Source organism: Oreochromis aureus, linkage group 7 (genome assembly GCF_013358895.1).
Source record: "Oreochromis aureus strain Israel breed Guangdong linkage group 7, ZZ_aureus, whole genome shotgun sequence".
NCBI classification, from domain to species: Eukaryota; Metazoa; Chordata; class Actinopteri; order Cichliformes; family Cichlidae; genus Oreochromis; species Oreochromis aureus.
This window is the reverse complement of record NC_052948.1, coordinates 2,964,651-2,992,097: the sequence shown is the minus strand read 5'-3', so window position 1 is coordinate 2,992,097 and position 27,447 is coordinate 2,964,651. Positions and strand designations below refer to the sequence as shown.

General features: G+C 42.8%; 1 protein-coding gene across 1 annotated transcript in view; it reads left to right on the top strand.

Annotated features, from left to right (window-relative positions):
* Window positions 1–239: 239 nt before the first annotated feature.
* The window catches only part of LOC116309388 (cat eye syndrome critical region protein 2 homolog), a 33,334-nt gene continuing 6,126 nt past the window's right edge, over window positions 240–27,447 (top strand). The window contains exons 1-16 of the mRNA XM_039614977.1: window positions 240–512; window positions 15,159–15,253; window positions 17,241–17,424; window positions 17,973–18,100; window positions 18,293–18,376; window positions 18,773–18,840; window positions 18,953–19,113; window positions 22,266–22,359; window positions 22,690–22,821; window positions 23,692–23,821; window positions 23,927–23,964; window positions 24,788–24,879; window positions 25,027–25,153; window positions 25,838–26,211; window positions 26,325–26,471; window positions 26,589–27,381. Of these exons, the coding sequence (XP_039470911.1) occupies window positions 393–512; window positions 15,159–15,253; window positions 17,241–17,424; window positions 17,973–18,100; window positions 18,293–18,376; window positions 18,773–18,840; window positions 18,953–19,113; window positions 22,266–22,359; window positions 22,690–22,821; window positions 23,692–23,821; window positions 23,927–23,964; window positions 24,788–24,879; window positions 25,027–25,153; window positions 25,838–26,211; window positions 26,325–26,471; window positions 26,589–27,381 (2,767 nt within the window). The 5' untranslated portion in view covers window positions 240–392. The remainder of the gene's footprint in view (window positions 513–15,158; window positions 15,254–17,240; window positions 17,425–17,972; window positions 18,101–18,292; window positions 18,377–18,772; window positions 18,841–18,952; window positions 19,114–22,265; window positions 22,360–22,689; window positions 22,822–23,691; window positions 23,822–23,926; window positions 23,965–24,787; window positions 24,880–25,026; window positions 25,154–25,837; window positions 26,212–26,324; window positions 26,472–26,588; window positions 27,382–27,447) is intronic.

Below are 27,447 nucleotides of genomic sequence, written 5' to 3'. Positions count from 1 at the left end.
TGTTTACTGTGGGAGATTACTATTAAACCGAACAGTCAAACAAAGTTGAATAGAGGTTTAACAGTTACAGGCTATTATCAAAAGAGGCAAATATGCTCGCCACTGTAGCTACTACTTATGTTCACATAAAGTTTAACATATCGAGCTAAGTAGTCGCCCCCCCCCCCCCCTATTCGTCTTGCAGTGGTATCGCCCTTCCCATCTGTTCAGCTCCGGTGAGACTCTGATTGAAACAGATTGTAGCGCTCTCCGGGTCGCAATGGCAACTGTCCCAACAGGACGGCGACACCAACTTTTTTCATGTTTTTAATGTTACGGAGGCATTATACGTCGCGGAAGAATCTACTTTCTAATGTGAGAAATAAACGTTACAGAATTTCTTCAGCCCGAAAATGTCCCAGGGATGTACGGTTTCTGTGGAAGAGATCCAGTCTTGGTGGGAAGTCCCCGCCATAGCCCACTTCTGCTCGCTGTTCAGGACAGCATTCAACCTTCCAGACTTTGAAATAGAGGTAAACAAGAATTGTGATTGCTGGTAGTATCACCAATGGGTTTCGTTGCGGAAATGAGAAGTTGTTTGTGTCAGCTTTTTTGCGTACGTGCTGGTGTGAGCGCACTTTGTGTAACTTAGTATTTGGGTAACCAGCTTAGCATGTTCTCTGAACTTCTCGCACTGAGGCAATCCTGTTAAAGTAACGAGCCAGCGAGCTCGTTAGCAGAGCTCAAGCTAGCTTTATTTGCTTTGCCCGTTGCCGTTGTTCTTCAAAGTTGAGCTTTAAGCGGAACACAGCATTGACGACACGGCTTGTGCTCCGGTATTTACAGTGACTTGTATGTGTTTGTCTATATCCAAGGATGCTCAGATGTTCGGTAAACTTTAGATAGAGGTCCTCTTGAGCCATGTGCCTCTCGTTTGTTTTTATTTGGCCCGAGGCCCGTGTTTATGTTGCAGAGCGACCGTGCCTCAGGTCATTTAAATTAAATTAAAGGTACTGAGGAACGGTCGGGAAGATTAGGGAATATAGTTAGAAAAGTGGTCAAGGATACGTGACGGGAATATTTCAGCCAATTAGAATTGTTTAGGTTTTACTTGTGTGAATATTTTATTTTTCTTTTATTGTGACTGAAAGAGCTAAGTAACTACGGCGCCGCCGTGTTTTGGTTTCCCTTTTCTGTCAGATAAAGTTAAGTTCATGGTGTGAGGTTTGAGTTTATTGTCTTGGAGGCCATCTGGCTTGTGTAGCCAGGGGACGCAGATGCTGTTCAGGCATTGTTTGCTCGCCCAAGTCCTGTTTTGTTGCAAGAAGCGAGGGGTTTAACGATTTTCTAAGGTTATTAATTGTCTAGGGCAAGTTAGTGGAGTAAATAGTCCACCTACTAACTGTTCTGTCACAGAATAAACTATATTTATTACACTGCGATTACATAATTCAACTTCACTACTCGATTTGGCCTCCCACCCCCCTTTTTCCTTGAAATCTGTTCAGAGTTGATAGGAAAGTGTAGTTCACGACGCCTAACATGTGCAACATTTACGACAGAGATAATAGAGACTGTTTAATTAGTCGAGCAATAATAGCACTTTAAAGAAACCGGCGAGGTCAACATCGAGCATCAACAGTCTCCATCACTCAGTCATCCCCACCCCCTTCGGGAGAATCACGTAGACATCGGCTTTGTTGTTGAACGAAGTGGTAGCCAGATGGGGGACTAGCATTGCGCCTAGTTTACATGAAAGTTGTTCTCCTCAAAGGCCCGATGGGCTGTGCTTCTTGATTTCAAAGTAATGTTTCAATGATGTATTTCTGTTTTTAAAAGGATAACTTAAGCAGATCACGTGTTTGGCTCCATCACTCACTCGGATTTCAGGGGAAATATTGAGATTGATGTAGTAGTCTTACACTTTGACATCTTAATTGGGCACAGAAGTGTTCAAGGTCACAACTCTTTTGGTTCTCGTTATAATGATCCACTGGGGAATTTACAATAAGAGCTAAGTAGTTACTTAAGCTTATAACTTTTATTGAAAGCTAGTGGAAAGTACATGTCTTTCAAGGGGAAATGAGCAACATTAGCAACAGTGGTAATACCCCCCTCCCACCAAAACTCCAAAAGAAACTGTTTTAGGTGGGGAAAATGCAAGTAGAGCCCACATTGTCAAATGTTGTCAAAATCCCTCTGATAGCAGGCTTTCCCACTTCGCAGCCATCTTGAAATGCATCTACCTAGGCACTTATTTGTGCAGTTATTTTAAAATATTATGGGAATTACCTTATATTTCACTGATCCCTAGGAGATGACTCAATGTATAGAATCACCAGTCAAAATATTTTTAAACATTTGCTGACTTTGTGCCGAAAACAAGATATACAAAAGACTTTTTTTCCTTGAAGTGAATTTTTTTTTTTTTTGTTTTATCTGTAGTTTATTTGTGAGTTAAATGAAGCAGGTGGCGTATGTCTTGTGATCTGGCTGCTTGTGTTTTATTGGGGCTTTCATTACATTTATATTCAAAGTAAAGAGTAAATCAGGCCCATTCTAAAATTTGCCAGGTAAATTTATGCTCTTCATTTAAATCTTTATTACCGCAAATGCTCTAGTTGGGTTAGGTGAAGTTTGTATTTGCACGTACTGAAATGAAAGGGTTTCTTGTGCTGTTATGGTAGCTGACCAAGATGGTGAGCTTTCAAAAATAATTTTACAATATCTCGAATATTCGACGCACTTCAGACGCTTGCAACTTGTCTTTTTGGTAAAAAATACACCACCTCTTTGCAACAAGTGTGCAGAGTCTTTGGAGCATTGCTTTTACTTCTGTGTACACTTTGCTGCGTGCACACAGAGGTAAGAGCATGTGAACGGCCAGGCACCAGAGTTAATAAGTTGTAAAAAATTAGGCAGTTCAGACCACAACATTCAAATAATCTTTTACAGTGCAGATACCAACCGGAAGACTCCTTGCAAATCCCTGCACTTTGGATATTATGATAATGAGCAATCAGCTGACACAGCCCTCTGTCAGGCTGATTTATGCTGTTTTGTTACTGTGGGTTTGCAAATATTCACCCTGGCTTTGAGTCTGGACATTTGGATCCAGCATGTTTACTTTCTGAGGACTTTGCAATGTAGAAAGAAGAAGAAACTGTTTGGCTGACGTGTTTGTTTTGCTTTAATGCCACATAGCAGCAACAAGACAAGCTGGCCCGGGCACTCCCATGAATGCAGCAGTTTGGGCTTACTGTCATTTACCTTTGCTTTTTCTTCTTTGTTTTAAACTTGTATAGTCAACGTTGGTAAAAGTCAACGAGGCATTTTTTGCCACTTTTAATAATCAGGATAATTTTGGCCTCTGATTAATTCAGGGGTGGGCAATCTCAGTCCACCAGGGCTGGTGTCCCTGCGGGTTTTAGATGTGTCCTCGAACCAACACAGCTGATTTAAATGGCTAAATTAGCACCTCAACATGTCCTGAAGTTCTCCAGAGGCCTGGTAACGAACTAATCATGTGATTCAGATGTGTTGACCCAAGGTGAGATCTAAAACCTGCAGGGACACCGGCCCTCATGGACTGAGATTGCCCACCCCTGGATTAATTCCTTTGACTTGAGGTTCATTTTCTTTTGTCTTCCAAGAGGTGCTTCATAAGGGGAGGTGCCTGAAAATGATCTATTGGTTAATATCAGTTAGCTTGAGTTACGTTCCAGTTTGGATGTACAGGTTGAATTAAGGGGGGAATAGGGGGCAGGGTAGGGTACCAGAAGTGGCTGTCATTGGTCATGACAGAGTGGGGGCCACTGAGTGATTTAACGCTGGCATTCCTTCTGTTTTCTCTTGTGGAGATGGCATGTTTAATTGGCTGTTATTGACCAGTGTCCATTTTTGCCATCCTCTAGAGAGCAGTGGTCAGTGTTGTTGCTGCAGAGGACCTCGAACAGCTCTGAAAACAGCTTGGAAAAAAAACATGTATTTTACAGTGGCGTTCCAATCACAGGTGAATCTGAGAATTCTTAGCAAAAACGTGGGTTTCTGTAGCACATTGTCTGCCTTACCCTGGTTTTCTGCCAGGTTATTAGAGCTGAGTTGGTTTGTGAATATGAAAGGCATCACAGAAAGTTAAGGAATGAGAATTAGAAACACGAGTTCACTTTGTTACTCACATCTCATCCGAAGTCACTTTGAGTATGGCGAACAGCGTGTGAATATAACATCAAAAAGAGTGGATTTCCAACTCTATCCATTGTGGTGATCAGACAGGCCACAAATCCTGCTTCCTCCTCAAACACCTGTTTCTTTTTCTCATAATGGATACTTTTGTTAAGGCTGCCACATGTGAGACCACAGTGTTTAAAGCAATATGAGACTACCACCAGAATGGATATTGACAAACTCTGTGATCCAGTTCGCTGCTGCTGCTGTGGTACTGTTGTGGCAGCTCCGTTCTTTCTATGGTGCTGGTCAGTGATAATGGAGCACCTCCAGTCTCCTTGGCTAGCCTTACAGAACGGCCCCTTGCGCATTGTTCCAGCACTGATACACTTCACTGTCGCTGGTTTCCACATTCCTCGAGACAGCAGGCAGCAAACCGGGAAAGCAGTGCATGTGTGTGGATGAGAGATGGAGAATACAAGTGGAGAAGAGTCTTAGAGATGAAGAGCAAGTGAGTGAGGAAGCAACTTGTGTTTTAGTGTGAGTAGCCGTCCTCTTTTCATGCCTTTATGTGTTGTGGCTTGTGAAAGGTTCCTTGGCTGTTTATCTGGTAAATGATTCCTGAAATCCCACTGCCAACACACAGTGTAGTCTTCTGTTGCTCAGTCCTCAATGATGTGCCCTTCATGCCAAGGACCTCTGTCCCTGGCTTCATGTAAGTCGGTGCTCTGCTGGCAGCCTGTTTGGCACATCATCATGCATTTGTTCCATGTGTCTTCATTAGCTGCCTGTCATCTTCTAACTGAGATGTAAATTTAGAGATGTTGTATTTCATTGTAGTTCATAGCTGGTGTGAAAACAACTTAAATGAGTCTTTCATGTACTTTTTCTTTGATGAGTAATAACAGGAAAACGAAATTGCCCAGGAGTGGGTTGACAAATCTAACAATAAGTCTTGAGATGTTTTCAGGCAGTTTCAATATCCCACACTATGATAAAATCTCCTCTGCAATCCCTTTTCATCTCAAACAATGAAAACACGTCTAGTTAGGGTAGCCAATCTCTTTTGCTGCACTTCTGTACACTACAGATCCTGTTTGACATGGTTAAAGAAGAATGAGCAGTATGGGCAGCGAGTGCAGCTTTTTAGTAGTGTGGATCACTCGGTGGTAGTGTTGTTTTACTTGTCAGTAAAAATTGTACTGTCAGTTCAGAAATATTCAAAACTCAAATATTTCATAGCTACTGTGGTGAAAAAGCTGTTAATCTTTTCTGCCCATCTCAAATTATCACTTGAGATGGTTGTGCTAATTTCTCATCTAAGACCAAAACATGCCATATGTTGGTTTATTGTAGGATCAAAAACAATAGTCCCTGTGCGCTATCAGCATCTGAGGCACTGAATATTACTTTTATCTTTAGGGGCAATATTTCCAAACAATAGTAAAAGCCTCTCTAGGGATTTATGCTTCAGCTACTGCGTAGTTATATCACAACTGCATCCCACTTGAAACAACACGTTGTAGTGCCCAATCATTGTATCAATATAAGAAATAATAACCTCAATTTAAGGACCTTGAAATGTAACAACACATCGCATCAGTGCAGCCTGCAGCTACTGTGATTGGTCCCTTCAGTGTCGTTGATTCCTCCTATGCCAATCATTGTATCAATATAAGAAATAATAATCGTATATCATCAATTTAAGGACTCACAAATATCAGCAAAATCCTGAAACAGGGTAAAATACACATGGCAGAGTTTTTAACCACTCTCTAATAGTGAGTGAAACCAAAAGCATTCCCACTTCATAGCCATCTTTGTAACACCTCAAATGCAGTTTTTGTGTGCCAGCAATGAACGAGAGTAACTGCAGTTTCAAACCTGGAATATAATGACTTCATGTTATACATCTATCACAAATACTCAGAAGTGTCACAGCACTGCAGCTCCGTTTCTTGCTCAATCAAGAGTGCTGATTTGTCATTTCAAATAGTATGCTAAATTGCATAACGGATACGGTTAGCCAAAAAATTCTAACTAACTGTAAGCTTTCATCGGTGGAGCAACACTGTTAACTTATATGCTTCCTGATTCAGCTAATGATTGGTTCTTTCAGGGCAGGGCTGGAACTACAGCTGCCATTGGCATTACACGATTCACTGCTGATTTCTATTGAGAGTTCTGGAAGTGCTATGTAGCTCCTTAAAGGGCTGTACGTCAAAGTGTTTTTTTTCCTAGTTGACAGCACAAGGGAGGTTGTACTAATAAAAGTGCTTTTGAACACTGCCACCTTCTAGGAGGGAAGTGCATTTTATGATGGAAATATCGGACATTTTGATCTCTCTGATAAGTTTCTCTTTAAATATGTGATGTTATGAGCACCTGCTAATGTCATTATCAAACAACATTAGAATACATGCAGGGAAATGACACGTATCTCTGCTGAGTTTGTTTGTTTCTTGTGTATAATTATGTTTAGATTATATTTTGCACAGTTTTTATAATGTTGTAATATAATGTTGTGGGCACCTGGCTAAAAAGTAACTGCGACAAGTGCAGCGCTTTGTACAAAGTTAAATATTTGTCCATTCTCAGCAACCATAAACCAAAACATCCTCAAGGGCTTGGCTTAGACAGTTGCCACCATGACACGCTACTCACGTTTTGGACAACAGTGGAAAAATTATTCTAGGTTAGCTCAGTGCAATACAGTCAACGTCCCCCTGAAAGGATTGGGTGAACATATTCAGTGTTGAAATGAAAAATGTTTAGTTTCTCCTGCTGCCCATTGCCCCAATCCTGTTTCGAAACGGTCTCACTGTCAACATTTCATGGACTTGGTGACATCTTATATTTCCTAATACACTGACACCCAACTTCAGTCCTAATTTAAAGAACTGAAAAAACCCTCTTTTTTTTATTTTTATGTAAATCATGAATTATACACATTTTAATATAATTAACTGCCACTTGTCCTCTTGCCTATACATAACAGCAGTTCCTCTGTGTTATTCGTTTTTGGAGGCCCAGTCTGCCTTGCCTGTCACTGTGCACGAACCCCTGGCATCACCATGACTAAACCCCAGATGGTGGTTCTTTCTCTCCCTTCCCCCCAGAGGGCTCTTCTCTGGGTGCTTGTCGCTGCTGCGGTAGCCTTTCTGAGGGAGGGGCGCTTCTGTTTTTTTGTAATAGCCTCCTGTATGATTATAAAAGAAGATTTAGTCCCATTAGATCTGGTAAATAAGTGAGAGCATGCCCTTGTTTCTGTTGTCTAGAAAGCAAATGGCTTAAAAGGGGGAGTAGGATCAAGGCTTAAGTGTTGCTCCATCATGGCCCAACTTCAGAGTGAGACAGTCTCCTGCTCCCCACTTGTCCTGCATTATAACTGCAGATAGCAGCCATTTAGGATAATACCGGGCTGGCCTCTGTTAGAGGATGTGAGGGCCAAGTATGGCTGTTGTGAAGATGGCAGGACATTACTAGCAAATGGGATGGGAACCCCTGACGTTTACCTTCAACCTTGGGCTGCTTTACCTCTTTGGTCATTTCCTGGCAGGAGATTGGATCCCTCCACACATTAACAATGATCCATTCTCTTCCCACAGCTATACTGATCAGTCATCCCTGGCATCCCTTTGCCTTTCTGTGCTACTGTCCCACCCATGGAAACATCCCAGCTCAACCTCACTTATTGCCTCGCAGACGCCAGCCTCTGATAACTTCCTTTCCAGATCGTAACCCCTAAAAAAAGTTTTCAGTCTGCAAGTGCTGCTGTGACATCAAGAACCTTTTTGCATGTCTTTTTAATGCCCTCTCTTGCATGCAGCGTGTGTGTGTGTGTGTGGGGGGGGGTTTGTAATAGTCTGCTGCCCCTCCCCCAGTTGTGATTGACAAGTGAGAGCAGCAGTACATGCATCAGATGGTTTCACATGGGGACTATGTGCACAGAGGGGGAGGTAGAAGGGCACATACACTGTTTTTTCCTCACAGTTCCATTGTTGCAGCACCCCATGGTTCCCTCCCTCTGTCTCTAGTGGAGGACAGCATCCCTTCAGTTTGCATTTTCACTCAGCGTCTTTGCAGCCGGTTGTGAAGCAGACATCAGAAGTGTCGAAGAAACAACATGATAAGAAGTTCTCATCCAATGAGATGGTGTTACTCGAGTCAGCAGATAAGGAGTTGAGACGACCTAGAGGCAGTTTTTACAGACAGCGTGGCTTTCATCAGGTGTGAGAGTGTGTGAGTGTGAGAAAATGGCAGAATGACATCCTGGAGTCAGCTACCGTAGTAGAAAAACCATACAGGCAGTTTTGAGAATGTTTGTGTGCGCCTGTGTGTCAGATTTTAGCAATGCTGTAATGTTGACAATTGTTTAAGAGGTGGCTAGGAAACATGAAACTAGTATTGGTATGACGTTAGAGTTAAAGGATCCCTGGTACCTGGACAGATGTCGCAGAATCACGAGTGTATCAAACTGCAAAACAAACAGATGATATCCTACGTATCTACATAGTATTGCTCCAATAGTTGGAGTGGAAGTATTTTAGAGCTGTGCTGGCACAAAGAAGAGGGGTGTTTATCAGGGTAGGGTTAGATTTTATTTGAATAACCGGTCCAACAAGTTACTGGTGGATGTTTCATTTTGTAACAGCAAAAGCGTGGCCTGGTTCAACGTGTTTGCTGGAAGGCCTGCTGTTTTTCCCTCAGCAGTTCTGATGCCTCGACAGAGCATTTAAATGAATTAGGGGGGTGGGTTCCTTCACACAGGGGCTAATGTTGGTGTAGGAGCTTTTGCGTCGATGTTTGTGAAAGTCAGGACCTTGGCATAGCTATAAGAGCTATAAGACCCTGTGCTGTGTCGCATCTTATCCTGTGAAATGTTCCTTTTAAAGACGGTGCTATACTCAGCAGCCATCCCACCTTAAAACATGCCCAGATTATATTTTGAAAGATGTACATCTCCTTAAGTAAAATGAATTGATCCAAAGTTGATCTTTAATTCACATAATTAGCAGCGCATATTTCACATAATCTTTTTAGGCTCCCTACACATGTGTGGTTTTTATTTTATTTTAGAGTGTGTGTGTGTGTGTGTGTGTGTGACCATCTGTTTTCTATATGTGCCTGTATATATGATTCTACTGGGATGTCAGCTGAAGCAGGAAGCTCAGTTTTATGAGGAAGTTGATGCTATGGTGTCCTTAAAGCTGGCAGTGGACACACAAGACGCTCACTGTACTGGGTGGCCTCCCCTTCTCCTGTGCTTAATGATCCTCTCCCACATACTCGGAGAGGTAGTTCGTGTAAAAGGTTTCCGTCTGTCTGAGAGAGCTCAACTGAGGATGGATCTGTGCAATGTCCATCCCTCTCCTCCCTTCCCACGGTCTCTCCTACTCTGTAGCCAAGCCACCTGTCCCACCTGGCCATGACACTGATACTAAAATAAAACTTAGCAGAATGTTTAAACTGACCTAAAAGCTGCTAGTGTATCTCATTTTTTGTTTTTGTCTCTATTCTAAGAGTGTGGTATAATTTGCATGGAACTATTTTTTTTTGTGGGTTTTTGTTTGTTTTCCTTCTTGTCACATATGTCCATGAAGAAATCTCATTCTTGTAGAAATGTCTTGTGTGAATCTTGAGTGTGAAGTGCATTACTTTTTCACTATTTTAAATTTAAAATATATATATATATTTTTATTTATTTAGAAGTTCTTGTTTCGATGAATCAGTCAAATGCATTTGGCACCAACAAAAACTTGTTGATGCTTTCCTCTGATCAGATGAACCGTACATCCTGAGGATGTGAGGGCGTTTTCCTGTGGTGTTACGGCTATGTGTTCATATTTGTCATGTGGCAGGAGGTGGTTACGTGCGGGGGAGGAGGGTGTTGTCAGATGATGGCTCCTGGAGGAGCCATGTGTAAGCTGAAAGTGGGAGGGGGGTGGTGGAGGAAGAAATGAAGAAAGAAGCATAGGAGAGGAAGAGAGGAGCCTTTACACAACAAACAGACATCCCTTCCCCCTCCAGCTAGCCATGCACACGTCCTCCAACTGTTGGTGATATAGACCCCGGAGGAGCTGTTAACGGCAGTGGCATGGAAAGTGTCTGCTGTGAGGGTAGCCAGAGAGGCCAACCTCCAGATATTAAAAGCTTTGAGGATCTGCTTTAACCGTGGAGCCGCTGATACAAAATGCCGCTGCACCTCTTATCTGAACCCCTTCTTTTTCACGTACTCTACTGGTTGTATTGGCCAGAGACACACATGCACACATTTTATCTCAGGTTTTCTTTCTGTGCAGATATGGATTGGGGCACATGATGGGTCCATAAGCATCCGCTGAGAAAAGCGCATTTCACTTCTATCTGGATATGCAGCTTTTCTGCTTTGCATTGAAATCTGTTGGCTGCTTTTAGCCTTGATAGTGTTTCTTTCAGAAAGTCAGGTCTTCTCCTCCTTTCAGTTGATTCATGTCTCATAACATTTACCACTTTGATTCTCATATCAAAGAGTCAGACCCAGTGGTATCATTGTAACCCTTATAACAGCAGATGTGCCCGCACATAATGCAAGTTTATTGAATACACAGTCAATCCATGATGGACCCACTCTTATGAGACAGCTGTGACTGGATAAAATGTGTCTGCCTCCTTTAGCACTAAATAGAGCCGGGAGAGTATCAGTCTACATCTCAGTAAACAGTTAACACACAAATGTATTTTGGAGCAGTACTAGCTGGAGAGATTGGGGAAGATTTAACTTCTAACATGAAAATTATGCTTCTGCATCAGAGCTACGTTGTAACTTGCACCATAACCTACATCCCATTTTAATCCTGTGCTACAACCTTCTACGTAGCATGATGTGCACCTCCCGACATGTCAGGGCGACTCATACCACCACGACTTGAGGTGGAAGATTGAGGTGTAAGGATAGAAGGAGTTTTTCAGTTATTACACAAGTTATTTCCTGCAGAAGTCTTAATCGAGCTTAAATCAAGCTTCGTCCTGGTTTGTCCATATACGTCTCCTTATCTTTTGTGTTTTGCAAATTTAGTGTTTATTTTTACCTTCTTTAGGAGGCATTTGTATAAAGTTCTTTGTCAAAATCCAGCCCTAATACAGATGCGTGGTTACCAAACCAGGCCTGTGGTCTATGTTTAGACAAAGTTTGGAGGAGGAGGAAATTAAGAAATAACTGAAACTTGTTGACTCAAGCAGATACGGTCGGATATAGTCAGATACAGCACATTATTGTCATTGTTTCGTCTTGAATAAGGAGTTACCTGTATAAATCATATTGTTAAAGACATTGCAAGTATTAGTAGGTTTTATAAATGAGGTGACTGTAAATTCTGGGGTATTTTGCCAGTTAAATAGGTGTAGCTTTAATAATCTTTCCCCTGAGATGTCTTTATTGCCACTTCTTTTTCCAAAATTTGTCTTACTTGGCCATAAGCATAAAAAAAGATACCTTTTTACCGTTATCTGCATGAGGCGGACAAGGATTCTGAAAGTTCTTATCACAGATGAATGGACATTTGTAAATAGTTAGACACTTTGAGCCAAAACATAGACAATCATTAATCCATTTTTATAGTCAGTCTCATTAAAATGCAGTAATTTAGCTTGGTGTAAATGATGGAATAATAAGTTTAGAAGTTTCAATAAGGCAGCAAAATTTAATTTTTGTTTTACAGAAGAAGAATAAACAATCATTTGTTTGTGTCTGTAAGGTTTGCTGGTGTTCTGACTTATTTAGTCATATCTTGGCAGGCATGCTGTGAGTAGTAACTGGAACCTTTTTAGACACAATAATTTGTACATGTATATAAAAATAATGAGATTCAGAAGTAATAGTGGTAACTGGGCTGAATAAGAGAACTGTGAGAATGTAGGCATTTTATTCTGCAAATGTTAATGAAGACTCATTAGGTGTGATTGGGCCTTTTAAAAAGAACAAGTGGTTAGCCACATTGTCACCATGGGTGTTACTTTTCGCCCTTGTCTGCTGCTCTGAATAGACGAAGCAGTGACCCAAACAGTTTAAGTTGTTTTAGTGGATCTGGTCGGTCCATCTCACTGATAACGTAGTGCGGAGAATACCTGCCGATTGAGTTCTACTTTGCTATTCTGCCCTCAGCTCCAGTGAAGCCAACAACTGGTTTGGGTGTGGATAATGTGCGGCGGGAGAGGACAGATAAGGAAGATGGAGAAAGGAAAAGAGTGGGGTGGAGAGTGGAGCAAGGGTGTTGTCAGGGGAATAATAGAATGCCTCAGAGGCCCTCGTAGACACTGGGCAGCAGGGCAGGGGGAGGAAAATGGTGTGAAAGAGAGGAATAAGAGGTTAAGCCAGTGAGAGGAGCAGAGAGAGAAACAGCAGGGGAGTCTGGTGAAAGAAGTGTCAAATACCTTCAGGGTGAATTGCTGATTGCAAGCCAGGCCTACAGAGGGAGTGAAGTGATGACACACCTTTTGACTAAACCTTGACTCACCCTCCAATCTTTGTCCCAGTATGTGAAATGAATAGCCTGTTTTTCACAGCAGTATCTTGCCGATAAATCTGACAGCTCACCTTGATGATTTATGCAAATTATAGCTAAATTATATCTTATCAATTATTCAGCTTTCTTATCGTTCAGCCCCATTGATCATTAATGTGAGGCAGTCAAAGTACATGTATGAATGAATTTTCATTGGTGTGTTTTTTGCCTGTTGTCTGTGGTGTCAGTGCAGTGAGTTAGTTTGGGTGCTGCGTTGCGTGTGTGCATGTGGTTATCGAGGCAAAAGGTTCCCACAGGACGCTTCCAGCTGCAGCGGTGTCCCTTGCAGTCCTTTATCGTGCTAACTGTTTGTTAGCATCAGGCCACGGAGGGATTGGCCAATGGATGGGTGACAGAAGAAAGGGCAAATAGACCCCAGTAATTTCCCCTCCCTTTGTCATCTGAGAGACTGTATGGCACTTCAAAGTTAGGGAAGAGTTGTTCATCCAGTGGGCTGCAGCGAGCCCTCCACTCGCTGTTCTGTACTCAACTCAGAACTCTTTCCCCAGCCTTGGCCCCCGGCTTTCTTCAAAGTGTGATCAAAGTGCAGTTTGTCTCTGATGGATGGGCTCACTTTGGCCCAGAGGCTGCCTAACAGGAGACCTGGAAGTGGAAGAGAGCATGACACAGGATCTCACTGCATCCTATGCACATGCGCTTACAGACAAAAACACCCACGTGTCTTTGTATCCAGAGTTAGCTCGCGGCTACGAAAGAGCTCTTCTGCATATGTGACCAAACCATGACAAGTGAGCTAGCCTGAGCACATGTTAAGTTAAAACTTATTATACTTGGAGTCACTATTGTTCCAACCAGATTTTCATGACTCGAAGCAAAGTGGCAAAATAATGCCCTTAAATGCAGTCTTGCATTACTGTGATGTTTTGACAAACCAGGAGATTTGTCAAAAATGCTGTCGAAATACAAATGCAATTCTGTAGTATCTAAAACGGTTGGTAATGATCACCCAATTATTGGTATGCACGGGCCTTGACAAGAAATTGTGCCTCGTTTTTAACCACAACAAGGCAAAAGTTGTGGTCGGTAAATCTTACATGTCTGGCTACTTCAGAACTTAAAATAGACTTTGATTTGCTCCTGGCAGTCACACACTCGTAAAGCCTACAGTTTAAGCCGTACACCTAAAATCCATTACAGTTTGTCTGTGGTCACTGTGACCATGTCAATCTGTAGGCTTTTAAAATAGCCTCAGTGCGCTTGTAAACGTAATGAGCTGTTCTTCTCAATCATGAGACGTGGGTGATTCTTAGCCGCTCTTATGAAACTCGCCCTCCTGGTTTGCATTTTTTCTTTCGTTTTTCCTTCATGCTCTTTACGTTCCTAACCTCGAGCAGAAACGTTGATCTTATCCTGTTTTTCAACTTCTTTCACAACCTTGTTTTTGGCTCTCACCTTTTTGTTTTTTCATTGTGCCAACTTGTTGTGTACCGGCTTCTGTCATTTCCACAGCAAAGAGGTGTGTACACTGACCTTTAAGGACCTCTGAGCATAAGAAGAGACGGCACAATAATTGATGCGTCATTTCTTTTCCCTGGTTAAAGCTGAAAGAACCGATCAGCATTTATAGGACTTTCACAAGTACTACAGGTGCAGAAGTACTTGTGAAAGAGAGGCAAAAGTGACACTAACAACAGAAGTTGTTGGTGTGAAAGCAATGGTTATTAGGGGTGGGGAGTGGTTAGCTGCAAGCCGTCTGTATGAGCTTTGAAGGGTTTGCTCTGTATCCTGCGGGAGGGTGCTTTTAAATGAAACGGACACTAGGTTGATGGAACACTGTTCATTTGCATTTCCTTCTCTTCCCTCTGGCTCAACTTCAGAGTCCTTGGGTGTGATCAAGGAGAGCTGTGCATGCTGGGAAGCTGTGTGGTGTCCAGTGTCTTGGTTGATCAGCAGAGGAGAAGAAGGGGCATGTCTGTTTTGTAGCTCTCGGTCTCTGCTGCCTGCTGTCCTTCCTTGGTGCTTTCAGATCTTTGAGATTTTGCTCTGCCGGTTATTGCCGCTTCATAAAACCTAAATGACTAAAACACAATGCCAGGCAGGAGAGGGGTCATGACTGAACTTGAACCTCAGCTACAGCCCAACAAGCACCAGCAAACCAAGACGCCTTAATGAGACAGGATGCGAGCTCTAGCTGTTACACCTCCCACCTAAATGTGCCGGCTTACCTTACACTCATCCCAGCAGTTTCTCCATTTTGATCACATACCACTTCCTTTATAGTGGCCAACAGTCTAAACACACAGAAACCACCTGTTTATTTCCCAGTCACAATACTTTTGGCTTTTTTTTTTTTTTTTTTTTTTTTTTTTTTTTTAGATAGTTTTCATTTGCGAGATGCACTTCTCTGGTTCCATTATTGTGCAAATTGGTATGTTTGTACAGTTATCACTTGCTAAGTGCTTGTAGTTTCTTCACATGTTAATTGACTGTGTCCTCTGTCGTGTCCAGGAGCTGGAGAAAGCCCTGTCAGAACAGGACTTGGATTTCCTTGGGGATCTCGTTGCCTGTCTGTTGCAGGGATGCTACCAGCGCACTGACATCACGTAAGTAAAGAATAGAAAAGGAACCTGGCATATAGGCAAAAGCTGCCAGGTCACATCAGGTCTGCTTGTGTAACACCACCTGTAACACATAAGCTGTTTTCAGACGTGGGATGCGTAACACTGCTGGCATCGGGACGTAGGTCACTCTTGGCAAGAAACGCGTGTCTGAAAGGGACGACAGAAAAAAGTTTTGAGTCATGATAGAAACCCAGGGTTGAACCAAAGTTTATTTGGACATAATAAAAATGCAGCAAGTTGACTTGCAACTTGCTGCAGTAAGGAGGTCCCCTTAAATCTTTTCACATTTTAGAAATAAAGCGAAACTTGTTACAGTTTTCTAAACAATGAGAGTAAGAACATTAACGTTTAATTTTACACCCAGCTTTACTCTCCTAATCATGGAGTCTTGAGTATGGGACCATGTTCAACTTTAGCTACTTTTACATAATTGAACATGTTTAATGAGGCAGTGTGTAGATGGGTGATGTTTGGCTTTCTTACAGTATGTTTAATATTTTAAGTTAAATTTTTTCTGAAAGATAACAAATAGGTGAATATAAGCGGGGAAATTCACATCTTCCTGCTGCTTAAAACTGCACCAAGTGGCGTGGGAAATTTACCTTGTAGCTGTGACTGTAGGTCTAAGTAGTGGTGGAAGTTGGAATTCAAATTTAGTGTTTTTTTTTTTTTTTTTTTTTTTTTAATGAAGCAGAGGCACAATGGAAAAGAATTACCATTTTTACTTGAATGTGTCAAGATAAAACTTGTCTTTCCATCTTCTTTAAATTAGTCATACTACCCAGGAAGCTTCATAGGAAGTCTGAGTCACGAGCGCAATAACTCACTGAGGAGTCAGAAGTTAGTCACCATAAGGAGAGCTGAAAGTAGTGATAGGTGGTATGGTGACATCATGTTTACTACCGCGGGGATACGAAAACAGCACAGCCACAGAAACTTTTCTATCAAGTGGTGGGGGAAAGTGAACGCGAAGCAGAGGCTGTTATTCAAATCCACAAATGTTTTCTGCCTCCCATGGGGCTTCCCCTTCGATACGCCTGCTAATCTAACCCATCGTTATAGAGTAGCATAGTGGTACAGTAAAGTGATAAGCACAGAGGCAGGAGTGATCCAGTTTTTCCACCCAGGCAGCCGGTAACAAGAGGACAGCCTGTTTTATTGGACTGGACAGGCTCTGGCATCCTGGGGGTGGCTGCTCAGCCCTGGCCTTTCACAGAGCTGCCCTTTTCATCCGCACGCGTTAAACGCTCTGCCGGAGCGGGGGAAAGAAGGGAGGGAGGATGTTGGAGAAAACGAAGGACAGAAAGGAGGAGAGAGAGATGGGGTAGTAGTGAGGAGGGGTGAGCCTGCAGCTGTGTGAAAAGTGCACGCTGCTCTTTCAAGATAAGCCATTTTTTTCCCTCTCCCTCTTTCTCTGTGCTGTTCCATAGATGCTCACCCTTGCCCCAAGCCCTTGTTCTGTTCATCTGAGCTGGAACTGAACGGTACAGATTAATCGGCTAGACCTGAACCGGAACCAACATTTATTTACCAGTTTTCACTCATAGATACAACACAACTCCCATTCAAAGAAACTAGTCCTTTTCTTCTTCTTTTTTAAACCAGCCCCACCTCCTCTCTTTTTCCAGCCTCTATGATAGTATGAACCTTGCCTGTTTCCTAGAAAGCGATGCTAGTTTGTACTGAAGCATGCTGCGTTGGGTTTACAGTGCCAAGATTTGCAACTGAATTGGTTGAATCTAGCCATTCATGGAAATCTCAGTACAAAAGCAAAGCCGTGTTGGATTGTTATTTTTGTTAAACCTAAACATGCAGCTAGTGCTTAATTCTGATTTAATAATCTTTAATGATTAAGATGCGTAAAAGGACAAATTTACTCGAGGTGTAGCTAACCCAGTAGAGTGACATTTAAAAATCAATAAGGCACAGAAAAGGCAGAGATGATGAGTAAGACCGCTCTACTGTTTAGCCCCCAGGCATTTAGCAGTTACCTGGACGACATCATCAGCTACCGCTGGGAGCTGGAAGAGGGGAAACCCAACCCACTTCGAGAGGGGCCCTTTGAGAGTTTACCCCCTCGCACTCAGGTGGAACTGCTGCACCGGCTGTGCGATTACCGTCTGGATGCTGCTGATGTCTTTGACCTGCTTAAGGTGACTAAAAGAATGCATGTAATCATAATAATATATTCACAATTTATTAAAGAGTTAAACATTCACTCAGTATTGAGTCAGTAATTGTACATAAAAGGTTCCATGCTCCATTAATGCTGCCAAGTTGTGTATATGTGTACTGTTAAAGATTGCTTTTTTTGATAACATGATGAATGATTTCGTTCACCCAGCTGTTCAGCTTTAAAGCACTGTCAGATATATTTGTCACTGAACAGCTGCCTCATTTTACTTTGGCCTAAGAGTGCAAGATCTTAGTTTTACTGTTCTTTAAAAGTATATTTACTGCCATAAACTAAGGTGGAGTTATCATAATCTGAGGCTTTACCTCTATACTGTCAATCGGTTTCTAATTTTTAAACTGTATACTGCTATAATTCATGAACACTCTCAACAAGATATCGAAAGTGCTTTTTGTCAGCACATGATTCACAACTCTGTACGATCAAAGAGCTAAAATGACATCACCCTCTGATGACACACTACATATTATTTAAGAAATGTTATATCCCCACCCCCACCACCTCCAGGGCCTGGATGCAGACAGCCTGAGGGTGGAACCCCTGGGGCAGGATGGAAATGGAGCCCTCTACTGGTACTTTTACGGCACTCGCATGTACAAAGAAGAGCCAGTGAAAAAGAAAGTAGGAAAACACAGGTAATGCTTCTTTTTCTGTCAACCACGAATGAATCATCTGCACTTAGCTGAATGTTGAAGTGTGTAGTTGAAATCAAATTTTACCACTTGTTTAGAGTCCTCTTAAGGATTAATTTACTTGTCTTTTATTCCTAACTAAGCCGTACTTTTAACTTTTTTTTTTTTTTAACCGTCGATATTTTTTTTTCCCAGTGATGAAACAACAGAACTAACATTACCAGAGAAAAAGAAACGTGGAAGACCACCAAAGAAGAGAAAGCTGGAAGATTCACCAAGGTGAAAAAAAACAAAAACAAGAAAAACTTAGCTGTCAGTACTAACAGGGTAACGCAGAGACACAGACGTTTAGATTTGGCCATGTGCTGTGCAGATGAGCTCTTTTCTTTCCCACGTGAAAACGATACTCGCCCAGGTCTTGAAGATCTGGGTCTTCATGTCCTTTGCTCTCAGTCAGTTGTTGACTTGACCTTTATCCTACTGCCTGACCCAAAATGTAATAAATGATTAATGGAGTATTTCTTGAGCACACTCTTTAACCATATTCTCACCATGTGTGTAGCGAGGAATTTTAATTGATTCCAAAAAGTAGTTGTGGAGGATCAGCTCTTATACCAGAGTTACTTTTAAGCATGCCATTTTTGTAGGGACTTCATGGCTTTATATTTCTTATAGTGAGGTGGAAAGTGATGTGCCAGAGGTGAAGACGGAACATGAATTGGAAGATCTTCCCCCGACCACAGGTAAAGAACCTTTGTGCTTTATATCCTGACAACAATTTTTTCTCCCTTTGTGTTTGCATTTTTCCCTAGAATCAGTGGTCCAATGTCTGTTTTTCCTTTCTTTCCTGCGCAGGCCGTAAGCGAGGCGCTTGGTCCCTGGTATGTGATACAGAGGAGCAGTGGCTCAGTCTGGCAGAAAGCATCAAGGACAAAACCTCCCCACAGGATCGCCACCTCTACCGTGTCATTAGCCAAAACTTCCTGCCTGAGATCAGCAACATGATTGAGCACAAGGTCAGACACCAGAGACACTACCATCAGTCTCCATTACACCAGTATACAACGTCTTCTATGCGTCCTCTGTTTTTTGATAGGCTGTAGATTCGTTAATATGAAAGCAATTATACACAGACTTGGATTCGTCCTTGTTTGTGTGACAAGTCACAAGCGCCAGGGCGATTTTGATGAAATACCAGCTCATAAACAGCTAAATGAGACATCCCAAATGTGACAGTGATGACATTTGAATATGCAAATTGAATTTTATTAATGTACACTTGACTGCTGTCTTCTTTTCTTTCTTCCTGTTTCCTTAATCTAATCTCGGGTTTTAAGATTACTGATATTCCTTCATCTCAGTTCAGCTACTTTTATCTTCTGGTTGTCTTACAATAGTTGTTTCTAGGACCTCTTGACTGTGCTGACTACACAATAGGTGGAGTCGAGGAAAGTCAGCTTTTTGGGATTGGTCATATGTTGGTTAAGGTATAATTGGTGTAAAGTGCTTTAATGGGAGATGATATGCACACTTTGCTCCAGCATGTCTAAGCCAGCACTGCTTTCTTTACTTTGCAAAGGAATTAATTTTAGTCACTGATGGCTACAGCTAGTTGAGAAAATGTAGGTTCCTGTTTTGATCCCACCTGATTGCATAAAGATCAGTGGATGCTGTCTACTCCAGTGATGTATAACCAGCAGTGGCTGTTGCTATAGGAACGCTCTGATCCTTTTTCTGCCGTCATCAGCATTGAAGTCAAGAATCCTGAAGGCAGGTTAATGTCAGCTGAGAGGTCACTCAGTAATTGCAAATGGTTATGAATGAATGAATTTGGTTGAGTCGTTCATCAGTCACACCCTCTGCTGTTCTACTTGTGCACACGTTTTCTATGGCATTCAAAGTCTATCTATAGCTTCACTACATAATATAAGTAGAGCTGGAATAGGTGTTTTTGGCTTGTTGGTATTTGTTTCCTCTGCGCCGCAGCACTCTGGACTTGAAGAGACGGCTCTCTGCCAAACGCGATCACAGTATGGGGTGAAAACTGATTAATTGAAATTTGCTCAAATAACAGACTCAATTAAAGGAATGCACATTTCCATAGTGAGCTTCTTATTTATAATATAGATCACACAGCAGGAGATCACATTAGGATGCTGTGCTTGGTAATTATATTAATTACACTGCCGCTGTGATGGTGTATAGATCCTGTGCTTGATTTGCTGCGTAGACCAAATTTATATTAGACAACCAGCAATTAAAGCTTTTCAGAAATAGTACATGTATACTTTTTCTGTTTGGTAGTCCGTGCTATGAAATTAAAAGTTGTCATATTTGTAAATACTTGGTTTGTTTAAAACCAAACCAAAGAGGAACATGTTTGCACTTTAAAATAACAGCAAAGTGGAAAGTGTCTGTGTGATATACAGCTTCAACAAGGCTGCACATGCAGTTTGCAGCCTGCACTGTGATCTGTTTTGCATGGCCATTTTGTAGGATTGTTGGCTTAACCTGTGCTTGCTTGTCTTGCTCTCTCTCCAAGTATGTGTTAGTGCCTAATGTGTGGCTATAAATATCTCAGTGTTCACATGAGTGTGTCAGATATAGTGTTTATATTCTCCCAAATCTTTCCTTCCACATGTCTCAGTCTGCTGTCATCAGCCATTTCACGGGGCACTGACAGCTGGCAGGAGCTCACCTTGGGGCAGAATGGAGACTCTTGAATGACAGCTTTGCTGTGCTGTAGGATTCTGTCGACCCCTCTAAGTGGTGACACCAGAGGCACTTGATCATGTGTGTGCGTGTTGGATGACGGACTTGCGGTAATACGGGGAAGAATTGTGAAGCCTGGGGAGATGTCAGTGTTTCCCACTAAGACGAGACAGAGGTGGCGTGGGGGCACATGAGCTGTTGATGCGCACATGTGGGCTGCCGCCCTGAACTTTTCTACACATTACCAGGCGGAGGCAAATGTGAGAACCCAACTGTTCAATGCGATTGGATGTAAGACGTCTGTAGCCTGCCAGCTCCCTGATACAGAGTTGGTGTGCTTTCTGATTGCGCCCATGTGATAGTCCCACAGCTAATTGTCCCATTGATTCATAGTGACCACGTGGGTTTGCGCTGCTGCCTTGCTCACATCAGAGGAATCTTTTCCAGTAAGAGCATTTCTAAAGTGGACTGTTGCCCGTTGATAGGTACGTGTCATGATGGACAGCTTGAGACAACGGCAGACCTGATCTTATTTTTGTTTTTTATGAAAAGATGGTGTTTGAAAACATTATCTAGAGTTCCCCTGTTGGAAAGTGACTCTATGGTTATAGAAAGCATGTTAGGTTATAAACATCTGTCTCCTTTAACAGTATTTTTTCATTTTAATCTTCTCCGCAGTGGGCTCCTTCCTCATTTGTTTGCTTCCCTACCTGCATGCACAGACAGTCTGACTGACTTTGTTTATATAGCGGCAAATGCATATTTAGGACTCTCTACTTGTTACCTAGTAAGGTGTTACCTGTGCCAGGGTGGCAACTCTTAATAGTCCTACATCCTGGATGAACTCTGACATAAGCTGCAGAGGACAGTCCCTGATATAGACAGGATTTCAGAAACCACTTGGCGCTCTGTGTTGGCTGGTGTTTCCCTCCTTTTCGGTTTGCTCTAACTGGTTCTCTGACACGTCAGCGCTCATTAACCCTCCACGTTCTGTACTGTATATTTTGGATCAAGTTCCCTGCTCAAAAGTTGCAAGATTGGCTATTGTAGAACAGATTTTACACTACCACAAGCTAATAATAATATCACACAGGTTGTGATTTTTTTTTTTCCTTCTTTTTTTGTGCAAGTATGTTAATTTTTGATGCAGCCTTCTTTTGGCCCCAAGCAGAGATGAAAGACTAGGGAGCAAAGGTGAGAGAGTCACTTGGGGGATAGGAGAAATAAATCAATGACTTCGCTATAGTCACTGCTCCACCACAGCACAGAGTGTCTGTCAGTGTGTTGGCTTTAGACAAAATGAATTACACAAACAGTATGTGATGTTTTAAAAGAAAGTTGCGTTTGGAATTGTGGACGAGAAAGCATTACAGATACAACGGTTTCCAATTCACGAGTCCCTTTGTGTCATAAGAGGCATGAGGACCAGAACCAAACTACACTTCTTTTATTCCAGGAGCGTGAGCAGAAGCAGAAGCTGCTGGACCCAAACCCAGTTCGCGTTTCCCAGCGGTTCTCTCAAAATCACATAAAACATGAGGAGAGGGTGAGTGTTTGTCTCTGCTATGCTTTTTAGGTAGCGTTACACACCTAACAATGTCAGAATAAGCTGTGCCGATTTATTTAGCAATACAACGGGCATGTCATCCACTTATCTGGTTTTTAGTGCAAGACATTCCAGTACAGTACATGTTTGTACTCGTACTGTATACATTTATTCTCTCTGCTGTATATGTTGGTTTAGGGCCTGATTGCTTCTGTCTTTTATGTACAGAAACGTGTAGTTTTCTATACATCTAGCTTTCCTGGCGTGAGAGAAGAGTAGACTAATAGACTTTGTGGGTGTGTGCATCCAGGACAATCTCAAGGCCGGAATGGAGGAGGAGGAGGAGAAGAAAAAGATGAAGAGCTGGACAGGCAGGTCCTGCTGGCTGAGCAGAGACGAGAAGAGGAAAGGCTTCTGCAGGAAGAACGGCAGAGAGAGAAGCTAGAGAAGATCAAAGCTGTGGAGGGTAAGATGGTTACCGAAATAGATGGAATACAAATGGCACACTGCCAAGATGTTGTTTGTGGGTTTAAAAAATTTTGAAAAATCTATCTTTTAAAGAATTTTAGTATATGCAGAAAGTTGTAAGATATTAAGAAGCAGCAGTAATTTCACATTCTCTCATCAGTCATGTATCAGCAGCAGGTAGGAGGCTCTGTCAAGGGCAGAATGTATCACGAAGGGCACTCCCCACACAGGCTTTCACATCTTCATTGCCGAGCTTTGGCTCTCAGCAGCTGAAAAATCTGCAGTAGCAGCATTTGAAGCCTTGAGATTTATGTATAGTACACAGACACTGTGAAAGGGAATGCTCAGGGCCTTTAATCACAGGATCACTCCTCTTCTTCTCTGATGTCATCTGTCAAGGGTTAATGAACTGCTGATTGTGCTTCAGTAGAGGAGCCTCATTATTGTATTATAGATGAACAGCAGGACCTGGCCTACGCTCTGTGTATTGCATATGTGGAATCCTCCTTCAAACATCTTTAATCCAAACGGCAGGGGGGCTGCCAGGCCTCTGTGCCTTTCATGTCGAAAGATAAAGCGGTTATGCATATGCACTCTCCGTGCTCTGTTCTGCTCTTTTGATCAACTTGGCCTAAGAAAAAATGGCCGATGAATCGTTCTCCTTCCACTTATCTGAGCTGCTGCTGCTGCGTGTGACATCTGAGGCCTGGTTTTCATCGACTCTCCCGACAGTCTCAATAGACAGCAATTTATACTGTAACTGTAGGGTCTGAGTAAGCAATCAAAGATTGTTTACCTGCACTCTGAGACTGGCGTTTTTCATTATTTGTGATTTTAATTGCCCCCTGTGTTCACGATTTTCTGTTAGAGCGTGCAAAAAGGCGGAAGATGCGAGAAGAAAAGGCCTGGCTACTGTCTCAAGGAAAAGATCTACCACCTGAACTCCTGAATCTGGAGCCATCCTCTCCCGTCCAGAGAACACGCAAGAATAAAGAATTGTAGGAAGTTGTTCACATTTAGTTTCAGATTCACTGTCTGCTTTAGCGACTCATGATTGCTCTTTCCCCCCCCGTGTCTAACATGCCGTATGTTCAACATTTCAGCTATGAGATTGATGATGACTACACTGCTCTTTATAAAGGTATGCCTGCAGAATTATTACCTGTTGCTATGTTTACATGCATGTACCTGTAACATGCATGTAAATGCATGTTACATGACAATTCACGTCATGTGGGCAGATGTGTGGTAGTGTAAACGGGAAGCAGAAGTTGGCTGCTTATAGAAAGTATGTAAAAAGAAGAACGGCTATTGCAGAAAGTAAGACCAGCGGTTTCTTTTCCTTAGTTGACAATGAAGTGGAACTGTTACTCAAAACAACACACAAGTAACAGCTGGTCTTTGTGTAAAGAGAATGGTTCTGACCCATCAGGGCAAGGACGCAAAATCTCTCTGGTGGTGTCTGACACTGGAGCTTTAGCAGTGGATTTGAGGTGATGCCTGCAGGGATCTAGCTGTGCTCCTTAACTATACCTGAGCAGTTTTAGTCTTTGTAGGAATATCAGGACCTTAGATTTACCAGCAGCATATCCTCAACTGAAAAACAACACTGCTACACAATAAGTAATGTTATCCACTTCAAATGCTGGCAGTTTTAATGTATTAATTGTGGTGTGGCGTACATGTTTCATGCTTTTTACTCCTTGTCATAACACACCATTGTAATGGCAAATGTTTATCCAAACACGCAGAAATAAACCTCAAACTGTATACGAGTTTAGCGATACTGTTGGTTGATATTTATTTTTGTAAGTTTTTAGAACCAATGTCTGGGTCTGTGACATTATTTCCAAAAATCTTACATCTTCCATTTCCATACTAAATCCAGTTGCTGGGTTTTAAAACATGTCGGTGTAAATTTACAATCACTCGGATTAATGTCTGTTCTACTCTCTGTTCTTCAGTGCTTGAAGCCCTGAAAGCCCATAAAGATTCTTGGCCTTTCTTGGAGCCCGTTGATGACTCCTATGCTCCCAATTATCATGAGATCATCCAGGTACAGAATACTGTTGTTGTTTTTACAAATGGTAAAACACTGTGTTCATGTTTGTATCAGTCTGGTTTGTGCATTTATGCATTAATGTATAAAGTTAACAGTTTCACAATTTTAATTGCTTTATTTTTATCATTCTAATCATTTCAGACCCCTATGGACCTATCCACAATTGAGAAAAAGCTCAATAACGGGGAGTATGTCGCGAAGGAGGAGTTTGTTTCTGACGTGAAGCTGATGTTTGAAAACTGTGTCGAGTACAATGGAGAAGACAGCGGTAAATTAAGTGTTCTAAACCATTTTTTAAATAACTTTGTTAAAGACATCAAAATCCATTGCATTATGGATGTATTTTGAAAAAAAGGATTTCATATGTACATTGAGACGCAGGGGGTGAGAGTGGGAGAGATCGCAGAAGAAAGGGGGGCGGTCTTAGTACTGTGTTGGGGCCGGGGCCGGGGCAGCCTTGACAGTGATTAATGGGGAGTGATTGAGTTGTGCTCGAGTGCTCTGGGGGATTCAAGTCCTGCAGTGCCAGAGAAACATTCCAGCCCCTAAGCCCCCTGTCTGGAGCCATCCATCCAACTGAATACTCTCCTCAGGGAATAGGGGGAGGTGAGTGGTGAGGAGGCCCAGGGTGGGGCAAGAGTAGAGGGAAGGGGTTGAAGGAGCAGGGGTCAAACTTGCGCCCTCTGACTTGGTCAGCTGGTTAGCACTGGGCCAGGACAAGACAGGATTTTTGTGCTCTGTTGGTATGTGTCTCACCTAATGGTCACTTCATGAGTGGCTATTTGTGGGAGTGACTGTGCATGTACATGAAACGTTATTCTTTGAGTATATGAGTAGATGCTATAGACATGTGATGCATGTTTGCTACTTTGAAGATGTGCTTTTATGTGTAAAAAAAAAAAAAAAAGTTATCACAAAAGAATTGCTGATGTTGGTGTCTTTCTGTCCTCAGAATACACTATCATGGCCGAGTCTTTGGAGCGTTGTTTTAGCCGAGCCTTATTAAAACATTTTCCATCTGAGGATGGTGACACAGATGAAGAGTTCCACATCAGTCGAGAAGACAAGGAGCGCAAGGAAAAAAAACGCAACCGTAACAGCAAAGCTTTCGGGCCTGAAAGTTTGATCAGGGCTACTGAGCAAGTACAACGTAAGCGAAGCTCACAAAAGGGCAAAAGTAGCGCCACTTCAGAAGAGGATGCCAGGCTGGCACGGCTGCATCCTCCTCATTGGGCTAACGGCCCCCCTCACCCGCACAGCTTGCCTCCAAGCCAGCAGCATGTCCGGGAAGGAGATATCAGGGGATATTACCACCGAGGGCAACAGGTATCCACAGACAAGACTCTAATCCTTTTTTTAATATATTTATTTATTGGGAGTCTTAATTTCTGTTTGAAATGTAAGAGGGGAAAAATATAATAAATTCTTTATTTTAACAGCTCCGTCAGCCTGGTCCCCCTGGGCCTCATGGTCCACACATGTATGCCCAAAGAATGGCCATGGATCCCCGCTTTGCCTACCAGGTTCACTTTTCCAGACAAGGAGACCCCAACTTAAACCAGTTGCCTCACAACTTTAACATTCAGGTATGCTTGACCTATTACACACAACCAACCACCTAATTGTGTGTATGATGCATCTTGATGCTGTTATAACAGACAAAGCCAGATATTTCATATTTTATTTTCCTTTTTTCCTCCAAGCAACGCATGATTGAGCCACACCACATGGGTCCTAGGTATCCAATGGGTCCAGATCCAAACCAGCAGCAGCACTCGTACATGGGTCCGACTCATGGCCCATGCTTAGGACCACGTCCCATGACCCTACAGCCTGGAGCTCCTCCTGAAGCCAGCATCTACCCATCCCACCACCGTCCAGAGGGACACACTGTGCATCCTATGGGGAACAGGTTCTCAGGCCCGGAAGGATCACCTCAGCACAACTACCCAGGCTTGAGACCTGCTGGCATGCCACTACCTACTATGTGGAGTGGTATGAATCAACAGGGGCAGGAGAGGCCCAGCGGCATGTCTATTCAAGACCCAAACATGGTGAACCAGCGCAACTTTAGTTATGGTGGAATCCCCCCACCTGTGGGTCATAAACCGTGGCCAGAAGCTGCCGGATATCCCAACCATCCTTCCAATGCCCAGTTTCAAATGACTGCAGCAGCCAGCTCCCCAGGGCTCATGTCTGCACGTCCCACTGTGCCCCACTCAGACTCCTCCGGCAGGACACGCTTGGCTTCCATGCTGGAAAGCCCAGAGATGCTGGCCCTGCAGCAGCTGTCAGCCTCTTCTGGACCCCCTGCTGGTGCCCCTCATCAGCACACAGGCAACTTTCAGCAGCCTGGGCCCCCATCAAGAATTGGCAGCATCCCAGCTCACCCCTCTCAACAGCTTCCCCCTGCCCCTGAGGTTCAGCTGCTGCATCCTGCTAGAGACAAAGGCCCAGATAGACAGCCTCCCCAGCAGACAGACTTGCACCCCAAAGGTAGACCTGACCTTCTCTTGCTGTATTTCACCAGTCTGCGTGATAAAGCACTAGACTCTAGTGTCT